Source organism: Trematomus bernacchii, unplaced genomic scaffold, assembly GCF_902827165.1.
Source record: "Trematomus bernacchii unplaced genomic scaffold, fTreBer1.1, whole genome shotgun sequence".
Taxonomy (NCBI): Eukaryota; Metazoa; Chordata; class Actinopteri; order Perciformes; family Nototheniidae; genus Trematomus; species Trematomus bernacchii.
This window is the reverse complement of record NW_022987564.1, coordinates 9,015,774-9,027,825: the sequence shown is the minus strand read 5'-3', so window position 1 is coordinate 9,027,825 and position 12,052 is coordinate 9,015,774. Positions and strand designations below refer to the sequence as shown.

At 39.2% G+C, this 12,052-nt stretch overlaps 1 protein-coding gene across 1 annotated transcript; it reads right to left on the bottom strand.

The window, feature by feature from the left end:
• Positions 1–9,293: 9,293 nt before the first annotated feature.
• On the bottom strand, positions 9,294–10,871 carry fabp4a (fatty acid binding protein 4a). The gene is made up of 4 exons (XM_034124186.1): positions 10,721–10,871; positions 10,368–10,543; positions 10,181–10,282; positions 9,294–9,574 (listed from the first exon to the last, which is right to left on the bottom strand). Exons 1-4 carry the CDS (start codon positions 10,791–10,793, stop codon positions 9,521–9,523), a joined length of 405 nt encoding a protein of 134 aa, XP_033980077.1. The 5' UTR covers positions 10,794–10,871; the 3' UTR covers positions 9,294–9,520.
• Between the last annotated feature and the right edge of the window lie 1,181 nt (positions 10,872–12,052).

Genomic DNA, 12,052 nt, shown 5'->3' with positions numbered 1-12,052 from the left:
GCTTGAAACATTCCTATGGAACAAGGTCACCTAATAACTGCTAAGAAAAGCACTTTAGGAATTACATTTGCTGTAATGTTTGTCTCTTTTCCAAATTCTAGTAGTTATGCTGTCTTCTGACATAGTTGTGTCCTTGAATGGAAAAACATTCTGCTTTTAGCAGGCTTACTATTTACAGTGGGTAAAATGTGGAATTTAGCCAGTTTACATTAAGCTCTCAAAGATAACTTCATATCACAGGTCTTGGCCAACAAGGATTTTAACTCTCTACAAAAAGCTAATTTATTTGGATCTTCAATTCATCATTCAGATAAGTTTGTCAAAAAGCAGAGTGGGAAATATTCCTCTCTTGTTCATGTGGGAACTCCAGATTTATGTTTCTGCAGATTTGAGTTTTGTACTGGCATGTTGCCTTGTACAACCTCGCACTGGTTTAAGCTCTCAGTGCACACATAAAGGTTAAAGCACAGTGGTTTAGCCCAGTCAGAATGAGTCTAGTGGGTCGCAGGTTAAAGAAATGAACAAAGCATTCATCAGTCGCCCAGAGAATGTGAGGAGAGGGGCCACTCGTGTCTTGTTTTGAGGGAGTAGTGAGGGGAGCTGTCATGTGATTTATCTTTACATTACTCAGACTGTTTAGGTAATGATGTAGGACAAGCTTTAATGAGAGCAACATGCCATAGTCAAGAATTTGTGATTTATAATCGCATGCTTCAAGTAGTTTTACAGTCTCAAATAGGATTCATCACATTAAGTCATTGATTTCATGGAGGGATCAAAGAGTCTATAATGTTTACACAGTTGTCGCTTTACTGCAATTTAAGCTTGTATTTGAAAAGTATGTCTGTACTGTATGTGAGAGGAACAAAGTACTGAGAGGAAACAACGACTTCATTTGCTGAGACAGCAGAGGGAAGTCCATGCTACCTTTGGCCCAGAGAGGAGAACAACTTCTCTGAGATTTTGTAACTTTGCCTCATATGAGTAACAGAGAACTAATTAAGTGAATTATGTCTGCTTCCCTGGAGCCCTGACAGGAACACCCAAGGGGAGACTGGGAGTACAACGGCTCTCCCACCGGCTCCTGCTTCCAGCAAATTCCCCTCATCCCCCTCCTCGTCTCCTTATCCTTCACCTAATTCTCTTTATTTCCTGCCGCTTCAACGTCTAAGCACATGTTCAACTTTCCCCTGCTGGCACACTGTGGTGAGAGGTGAGAGGTGAGAGGTTTGTTCATGAAACAGTACCAACCCTGCTCTTTCTTAGAAATCTGTGCTTCTTTCCTTCCACCTTAATGATATATATTTATAAAATGTTAGGCGCCTCAATTTTTTAGCCATTCCACTGAGAATAATCTATTCACTCTGCAGTTACACTCAGCTGTACAGTGCGTTTCAGCTCATTGTTTTGGTTTTATGACCCCCGTATTTAATATTTCCTTTCATGGCTAAATAGCCAGATATAACCCCCAATAGACAGTGAGACAAAAACACTGCTGAGAGGACAGGACTTATAATTGTTAAAAGGATACAAACACTACTTCAAATCGATGCTAATGTTGCTCCATGTCTGCTCACATATCAACTTCATAAGATGACAAAATATTGTGTTCGTTTCAGCCACAAAAACACAAGCGCTTACATTTTCGACTTCCTGCTTATATTTTGCCAATGTATCTTCTATTACATCTTTGGTTAAAATATTGAATGATATTTCCCTTTTACCACAGTGCTATTTATAATACTAATGCAAGATATGTGAGGATAATATTGAACGTTGATTTGTGTTGTATATTGGCAGAGTAAGTGTAGTTTAAGAGTTTCTTTAATGACGTTTTCTTTCTGCTGAATTTGGAGCAACAAAGCTGTTTCGAAAACTACTACTACTGACCAAAAAATGAGTTATGTCTAAAGCCAGTGCAATCCATCTCCCCAGCACCATCTCTTATGTCACTACACACTGGTGTCAGGATTTTGTCTTTTAATAGTCACATGCTCCACTTTCCCTTCTGCTTTTTCTCAATCAAAAATGCCTGACAAGTCAAAGAGCTAACAAAGGAGTTGATCCACAGAGGGTACATGTTTGTGTAACGTGCAGCTGTGCATTGCAGGGAAGGCAGCTGAGTTCTTACTCTGCGAGTTTCACACGGACGTCCACTCAAACAGCTGTAAACCCATAGACCTCAGATTTATGGTTATACAGTTTAACCAAGAAAATCTCTCCTGTCCCATAAAATACTTATAGCCTTGGCTGCTTCATAGTTGTTATTGGAGTGCTGTATACACTGGCAAACACATGACAATCCATACAGTATGCTCCTTGGCATATAGTTTACATTTGAATAAATCTCACAGGCTCAGAGAGGTTTGCTGTTGGGTTTATTCTTGTAAAGGCCTGTTGACAAACCACTTGTAAAAAGGTCAGCCTGTGACTAATGGCTTCCGCTTTGCTTGGCCCTATCTGAGGCTTGGTTTATCTCCCCGGTGCATTGTGGGGAAGTGCCTGTTGCCTACAGCACGTCTTAAAGCATCCATCAGGCCAACTTTCCTGATGGCCTATTGTCTTTTTCAGTAAAAGTTTCCATAGCCAAGTCCTGTCTGCACATATTGGATGACAAGATTCAATTTGTAAACAAGCAGCAGTGACATGCTTTATTATAGTTTTAACTTATACCATTCCCTTAACGCTCTGTGGCTAAAGCAAGATGTGGAATTTGGATTTAAAATAGAGGCTTTTGACAGACCAACTTTGCCTGGGTTTGTTTGATCCTATCAAACATGTTAAGGCGTATTTGTAACTGGAATACATCCTCAAAAGAACCGACAAGTATACACAAAATAATACGCTGGATTGTTTACATGATATTATTATAATATTACGTGACATAAACATTTCATTATCACAGTTATCACCAATACCAGTGTATCGCGACACCCCCAGTTCAGAGGTATAATGTCCGATTTTCAATTTCTCATGTGTCTAAACCTTCTCTGCCTCTGTCTGCAGTTACGTTGCTTGATAAACCATTGAACCCAGGGCAGACAAACAACTTAGTCTGACCTTTAAAATACCAACTCCATTTAGCCTTACCACCTACAACAGAAGGTCAATGTGTCTGTGTGTGTGTGTGCGTAGATATGTATGGTATATAAACCATAACAAAGCCTTACTTTTTCTCTAGTCCATCCATTTAGATCCTTTGCTCTGTGTTTACTATCAGGCAGTCTGCTGTATTGTTGGCCAATTGGGGTGAATGGTTCATCATGTGGGATTACAATCTTCAGACAATGATGACTGAAACCACCTCTTTAGTTGGTCATGCAAAATCAGTAACTAAGTTTTTAACATCAACGTTTTTTAAACACCCCAAGAAGATTTTCAATTGTAAGGTTAATCTCATTTGCGTTTCATGTTTTGATTATAATGATAAGATGTATAATTCCTGTGAATCAACATATCAAGAAATCGCATTAATGCACAGCCAAATTAGTTTTCTAATCTGCAACTTCATTTGGGCCGAACATGCATCCACCTCTCACAGTTACACGGATTTGACTCTTTAGTGTCTTTCGAGTTTGTTTCGCTCACAGAAGTTCTGTTCACGCTATTCATGCTGTGTCCATAAAATAAACCGCTCTGCATGGAACTGAGTCGCAGAGTTCTTCCTGAGGGTTGAACACAAAGAATGCTTGAGGTGAAAAAACACTCAATCTACAATATGTTACTGCCCATCTGGTTTCATACAGACACACATATATTCAAGCTTGAGAATGCACACACACTGATTTCACCCCATTCCTCACTCAGCCAATCACCATAAACCCGTGCAGATTAAAGATCACATGTCCTGTCACACTGTGGTCATTCGAAACAGACACAACCCCCACCTAGAAACCCACAACACTTGTGGCCTTTCAGAACAGAAAAACAGAAAACGTACGTACTGACTTTTTATTGTCTGATATATTTATCTGCTGTTGAACAGAAATGCACATGGACTGAAAGCAGGCAGGTAAACATGCGTTAACATGATTAGTGCAGAGTTGTAGTTGCAGTGCTCTCTTGGGAAAAGCCATTGTTTTGGCTCTGGTTTGTATAGCCTCACTTTAAAGACTCCCAGCATCCTTCCTCTGAGCTATACAATCACTTGCAAGGTCTAAGCTTAGCTTTGACAGGAACTCCTGCTGCGAAGGCTTGAAAAACACTGATTATGTATGCTGTCCTCAAAGGCAATGCTCTATGTCCTCATCCACACACCCCTTCTACTAGCCAATAGTTTGCGAGCTTTACTAGGAATAACATTTAAGGAATATTCATCCTCAATCTTGAGATCCATTGAGTTGAGGTAAAGGTTTTAAGCAAAGCAATCCCAAAAATCTTTATCTCAGCCTGTGACCTCTGACCTCTCTGTGCGGGGGCCAAAGAGAAAAGAGAAGTGAACATTTTTCCTTGTCTGTTACACTCTGCTCTGATAAAAATGCAAAGGAAAAATACTAATTGTGTCCATCAGATGCAGAAGGCACAAATGACTGCTAGTGTGCGAAAGAAGTGTACAAAAACAAGTAATTGCTAATTCGAAAAGTGTTGATCTGATCAAAGGTCTACACTGCTATCTTGGATCCAAAACAGAGACCCTCTCCTGGAATCCCAGATATGTCTCTCGTTGTGTTTTGGGGAGCTAGTAGAACAGAATGCATCTGTTCAGAAGCACAGCTTTCAAAACATCCACAGACGTGTTGATGAAATCAGAGTTAGCTCTTAAGTAAAACTGGATTGCGAGGTAAAGGGGAAAGAAAGCTTGTTGCTTAGCAACCGGGCTCCCCGACAGTTCTTTGGGGCCTCAACTGACATAGTTCTACCCAGCTGTTGCCCTTGGAGACTGATCTCAGGTCAGCATCGTTCCTGTGGAGAGGATTGAGGTGAACCTGATGTGTGCTCAATGTTTAAGTGAATGGGGAGGTATGTACTTCACAGAAATCCCTCCCACAGTCTGTGAGATGTTTCTAGGTGGGGGTTGATCCCAAGGTGGGGGTTGATCCCAAGGTCTTCTCCACCCTCTAAGTGGAAAAACACACGGGAGTTGGATTTTTGGCCGTGTTGTTTTTTAATTTCCCTGACAGTGTTTCAGACTCAACATTAAGATCCCATGAGAAAGCTGACGTCAAGTTGTTGCAAGTTAAAGTCCAAACCTTTTTGTGTGTGTCATCACTGTTTGCAGACATACAAAAGAAAAAGAAAACAAAGACATCTCTCTCAATCATAATTTATGACCCACTGTCTGTATCTGCAGAGGAATCATAGCGACCAAGTTCTTGAGTTGGCTTTCACCGACTGCCGAGCTCTACAACCCAGTTGAACCAGGGAGGAGGGGCCAACTTTTAATACTATGATTATAAACCACAATGCACAAATCCAACTTACTGTGTCTTTATAGTAGAGTTTATGGGTGTTTGTTTTTGGCTTTGGCTGTTAAGTGAAATGGTTGAGAAAAAGCACAACACCTGTTCAGATCGTTAATGTTTTAAGGTAGAAAGAAATATTGGAAACATATCAATTCTAGCTAGCTACCTGTCCTGATTTTGACTTTTTCCCGATTTATTGAAAAACTCCCTATCTTGCTAACTGCATCATTGAATAACCTATGTGTCCCATCATGTAAGGAAATGATCTCTCACATTTTAAAACTCTGTCTTAATCCCCTCATTTCCTCAGATAGAAACAGGTCCCTGACTCCTGTTTTTTCTTTAAATTATGTTTGTTAAACAATCCCAAATTTGGTTCAGTCCTTTATAGAAATGATTGTGACTGAAAATACTGTACATACCATACCGCCCAAGACACTGTAGTCTACACATAAGTTCCTACTCATCGTGCCGCAACCTTTTATCCCTGATTTAAAGAAAGAGTGAAAGAGAATGAACGCATTTAGAAAATATCAAACAATGGAAGCAGTTATTCCTGAAGCCATGCCAAATAAAATGAATAAACAAAGTAAATCACTCTTGACTGAAATAACAAATACATTTTCCATAGATTGTATCACTAGAATGCATTTCTAAAGGAAAGTTATATTAAGTTGTGATGTTGACAAAATGCTCATACATCATGTGTTTTCATCCCTGTTGATCCACTTATACATGAAAGGTGTTGACCCTAACCCTAAACCTTTGACAGAGTTTAAGTTAAGGACAAGCAGAAGACAAGCAGAGGAAGGGTGTCAACGCTGCAGCTCAAGTGGAGCTTTCCAGATGTTTTGCAAAGGATGTGAGTTAATTCTTCTAAAGTCCGAGACAATCTTTCCTGACACAAAACAACCCCAGTGTCAACAAGATACCTTTGTCTATCAGGCATGAGAACACACAGACACACACACTCAAACGTATGCAGACATACGCACTTTCTAGGGGGAATGCAGTAGTTGACATTGTATGAGAAGTGTGAGTTACTTTCAGCGTGAACATAAACACAAATGTATTCATATACCTGTTATGTTGTATATAACTTTACAATAAATGTTTGGGAAGTTTATATTGGCTTTCAGCTGTCTTTCTCTTCCAGCTAACTCTCAGCAGGCTTCTCACTATCAAGCTCCTTCCTGAACTGTTTCCTAATTTGCTCTCTGCAACCACTGATGTCAAGTTCACCTCCGCCAACTAAGGACAGCGGAGGAAGATCAAGACCTTTCCTCTCCAGAGGAATACCTCGCCTTCTATCCTGTTTGGCCTTAAGCTAGGCGAGTATTATTTCACATGTTTGGAGCAAACCTCTGACTGTAAATGTCTATAGGTCGATGCTTTTTATACTGACCCCTATTTATGGAAATATTGAAGATGCATCTTGTGGAAAAACTATACTTGCAGAATGTTATATTTGGATCTGGAATCTGATATTTCCACCAGTTGTCTAGAAGTTTAAAGCTCCATCAATTAAGAAACAACACGGAGCATCAAATCAAGATGGAGGAGATAAAACAAGGAGGAGGAGATCTGTCGGATTCCCCGCAGTTATCTAAACAAAGTGACGGAGACGCCTGCGGATCACAAGCACTGCACCTGTAAGTCAATCCGTAGCAGATGTGATCTTTTCCCTTTTGCTGTGGGAAAATGATCAGGTTTTCAGAGTCGTTTATAAAGCACAATAAAAGAAGAAGCTCTTCAAATGAATTTAAACATCATTAAATCATGGATTTCAGAGTGTTCACAGTATGTATGAAAGCAGCAAGGTTTACCTTACATAGGCAACAAGTATCAGGGAAAACTATCAATGTTTTTTTCAAATCCTTTTGTATGTATCAAATGCATAGTTGACACAACATCTAAAACATATAGAAAATATAATGGGACCAGATGGCACAATGCTTGTGGTGCTCAAAGCGCAACCAAAATACATTTGCAAAACTCAACGTCATTGTCACTTCCCTGGAATCCTGACCCCGGTTCCTAAAGATAATCGACATGCCATGTTGTAAATGGTTTCATGAGAGAAACGTTTTTTTTATACCGAACTAAACCCCCAACCGTTTCACCCGGCAGAAGGAAACGTGCATCTACTCTTAGAGTCTCATTCAAGGCTCTGCAAGATGATTCATGGTCCAGCAAACACACAAGCATTGTCTTATATTTTCCTTTTAATGACCTTCACCATGGTTCCATATCCTCATGTCGCACTGAGACAAAAGAGATTCCCATTTTACGATGTTTTGAGAGTTTGTGGCATGTTCATGTATTTCCCAAGTTATGTGCACACACTGCATTACTTGGTATATGGCAGCCTCATCATGTTTGAAAGACCTAACCAACCAAAACTCTTTTACTAGAACGGTACCTGAGCCCAGATGTTCTGTAAGTAGTTATTTTACAAAACAATATCTTGTATAGGGATATACGCACAATATCTTATTAAAGGATTCTGTCATATTTCCTCTACATGAAACAGCTGCAAGGGATAAGATATTGTACTTATTGTGCTACAAAGTTCCCAAATTAAATAGAGATTAAATTACATAAAAGCCAATGAACACAGTGAACCTGGGGCTTTTTGGGCGACTAGGGAACTGAGTTAAGCGTTAAAGGAAATTGCGCTTGAACATTATATTCCCATATAGCAGCCGATTAAAACTTCATCAACAAATCAACTGTAAAACGTTAAATAAATAAATAACATTTAACAAAACGGGTAAAAAATACGAGGATGCACATGATTTATGAGGTACTTTACAGACTATTGCATACATTAATATAAGGCATTTTTACTACCAGATTACCAAGTTTAATGTTCAAGAAAAGGTACAAAAATAAACATTGAACCTGGGGCTTTTGGGGCCACTAGGGAGCTGCGTTAAGTGTTAAAGGAAATTGCAGGCTAAAAGGTTGAGAAACGAGTTAACAACTGGCACTTAAGATGTTGAAGTGTAATGTCTTTGAGACAGTAAAACATGGCCAATGACACACAAATACAACTTTGCTCTGTTGACCTCTAGTAGTTGTCCTCATGGGGTATGTTCATTGACTTGGAACCGCTCCAAAAGTTCAAACACTGTGCGTCCTCTACTCCCGGTGCCATTGTCCACGCTGAAGGGAACAAGAGCGTTGGCTCACAATAGCACCTGTTTCAGCTGTTTTTGCCATTAGATCCAATCGGGGCTATCATCTCCCTTTTCCTGTCATGGGAAAGTGTCCGTCGGTTCTGGAACAATCCCCCCCTCGTAAAACACAGAGACTTGAGCCGTGGCCAAAGGGTGGAGACGTCTGTAGGGACGACCCATAATGTTTTTTAGTTTCTCCACAGCTGCCAGCATATGAGCAATGGGAAATGTTCGACCTCCTAAAAAGGAAGAGGGGATACTTTCATCACTGACCTCTCTGCATGATGCTCTCAATACTTCTAAAAAGGCTTCACATTCCTCAAGGAACCCCTGCCAACATGCATCATATATCATGAGGATGGCTGACTTATTGACCTTTAAATAGGATATGTTTTGGATCTTTTTGAAACTGACCAAAATAAGGAAGCATGAAAGGATTGTACAAGCCAAAGTGGAAAAAGTGATGTGGAATAATCACAGTAATATTCACCGGGCATGTGAATAAACCATTAAAGTCAGGAAATCAGCTTGTCAGATTAGGCTCCCATTAGAACACTTTTTTGTGAAACATTCCTCAGCATGCCCTGATGATTGGAATGCTTTCAATAATCTCATAATTGAATTTGGACGATAGGCTGTTCTAAAAACAGCAGAGAACCTGACTTATACACAACCATCAGAAATTAACAATGAACTCACTGAGACGCAATTTTGAGAAATTTTCATTGATTTTTATTCAAATCACCACAACAATTCCAAATGAAACCAAATGTGTCATGTTGGAGAACAGATGCACAGGCATTTATTTTTGGCAAAAACAGTGAAGATAAAGAGTAGTAAGAGCAGAACACGCCTTTACTTTAGTTTGGTATAACGCTCATTGAACTGAGCCTGTCATCCAGCAATGCATCCAACGAGTGGGCTGAAGGGAGCCAATCATGCCTCCATCACGTATGTCCTCACTGCGATCACATCACCCATAATGCATTTCTGTGGGAGAAAAAAGGGAGATCAGGTGTGGTCCGATGATCCAAAAGAGGTGCAGTAGTTGTAAAGAAGGTGAAGAGGAGAAGAAAAATGTATGCTGCAGCTATCCAACTCTATCAAATGTGTCTGTACACAGTTAATCTACAGTATATTCCCAAAGTGTGTCTGTGGTTATTTAAATGAAACTTTATCCTTTATAATATTGTCTTATTCCCCTGTAATAAAGCCTAACTGCACTCTTTCTATATAAATATAATATACACTTTATAGTATTCAATTGAATGGCTCCCCTCTCTGTCACAGGATTTCCTGTAATAACATTTTAATTACTCTCAAATACATGTTTTCTCTTATTCTCAAGTGGATATGAATAATATATTCGTAGAGCACCACATTAAAACTTTATAAACAAAATCAAAACATACAATCTTGATTAAATAAATACATAACATTATAACAACTGTTAAATACTTGTGATCATGATTGATGAGGTACATTTACAGACTATTGCACGGATTTATAACGGCATTTTGTTGCTAGATTTCTACCAGATTACCAAGTTTGATTTTCCATATGAAGTAGGCTAATGAGAAAAAAAATAACCCTTACCGCTACCAATTTCCCATCTTCGATCTCCCTCTCGATATTTGTCTCTTTGCCATCCCAGCTCTGTTTCTGCACAAGTTTCCCGTTCTCCAGAGTCACCACGGTCTGCAGGACACAAACAGAGACAAGCCGTTACCTCCAGCACAGACTCGGACTGTGATTATTTTTTTTTCAAACCACAATAACTAACCCTGGTCTTCCTATCGTCTGCGGTCGTCTCTTCGAATGGCTCGTTTAGCTTGAACTTGATCTCAGTGGTTTTGAAAGTGCTCTGAGACTTCAAGCATACAAACCCTTGATCGTCCACGCTCACTACCAAGTTGGGTTTGGTGCGATTCCCCACCTGCCGGGTCGCAAATCCCACACCTGCACAAGATCAGAAAAATGCATTAAAGATAACACACTGAAGGCTTAATGGTTTTAAAAGAAAATACAACTATATAAAATATATCTGACATGTTTTGCATAAGTTACAGTTTATAGTTTAACAGCTGACACCCTGAAAGTGGTTTTCCATCATTAATCTTAAATATATTCTCCTACCGATTGCTTTCATGTAGTCATCAAAGTTATCGCTGGAAATCATCTTCCACGTCCCAACAAATTTCTCAACCATTTTTGCAGCTTCTGATATCCTCGACAATAACCAGTGAAGTGACTCTGGGTTCAAGTCTCTTCCAGTGTGGGAATAGAGTCCTTTTTAAAGGGCCAGACCGACATCAAATGACACAGAATGAGCCAATCACATCCTGCTACGTCACTTAATAGAGCGTTTCCAGCCCTTCTTGGTACTAGCATGTGAAACTTCATGGGCTTTCTCATAAAAGGGTGTACACAATTCAAAAGCTGAAACGTATTCATGTTTTTTTACTTTAAATTCTGAGCTAAATGGGCACCTGTCACCACAAAAATCGAAATATATTGTCATTTCAATGAAGGATGCAAGAACATGTCCCCTCAGCCTTAATAATTTATACATTTTTTATAAATGAAATTGAAGTCATTAAACTTGAAATTAATTTCCAAGAGTTTGCTAAATGCGAGCTGCTGACAATCTACACCAAAATCTATACATTAAAACGGATTATTATTTGCAGCTGCAGACTTGATGGTTAAAACCCTTCATTCCATAATACATTTAAATAAATATTGTGGATTTAATTGCTTTACCCCATTAGCGTTTATTGATGGATTATTTGCATTTAAATGTAGCAAATACAGGCAAGTGGGATTCATTCATAACCTCTTAACCCATGACTGATCTGTAATGCATTAATACATTATTTACTATTGAAGCCATTAGTTACAATTTATAAAACATTTTATGGAGGATAACTAATTAGGGGGCACACACATTTTAGATGGCAGTGTCATAGAAGACATCAAACCACCATCAGGAGCATGTTTTTAGCTCTCAGAGGAACTGATAAAAATACTTGTTACGTGAAAACTGTGAATGTCAGAATTCATCCACAAAGAATAACTAGTATGTTACATATGCTAATGGTACAGAGGCTGACAAGCAGAGGGGGCAGGTTTTCAGTTATCTGTGCCTGGGTTTTTTTTCTTTTCACTGGGGCTGTGTTTAAATCTGTGCCAAATTACATTTAAGCCTGCTGTGTCAAAGGTTGGAGCTTGCATAATGTACTCTCAAACGCTGGAATGATCTCTTTTATCAGGAAAATGGCACATTAGCAATGATACACCATGACTCTGCACTGATCACAGCACATTTTTTAGCAGTTAAAGCATTTCAATTGATGTCTTTAATATCGAAAATAAGCATAGCTGATGGGGATAATGTCAAATATGTTCTCTTGAGAAGAAGGTGCAATACTTTTTTTAAATGTCATAGCAGTGAAGTTGATTATGTCC

Bases quoted from the DNA above. Each gene is read 5' to 3' on its own strand.
- fabp4a (XM_034124186.1), bottom strand. From the start codon at position 10,793: ATGGTTGAGAAATTTGTTGGGACGTGGAAGATGATTTCCAGCGATAAC. The intron at 10,544-10,720 runs GTAGGAGAATAT...GATCTTGTGCAG, and splicing joins TGACTACATGAAAGCAATCG to GTGTGGGATTTGCGACCCGG. The intron at 10,283-10,367 runs GTTAGTTATTGT...TGTGTCCTGCAG, and splicing joins CAGACGATAGGAAGACCAGG to ACCGTGGTGACTCTGGAGAA.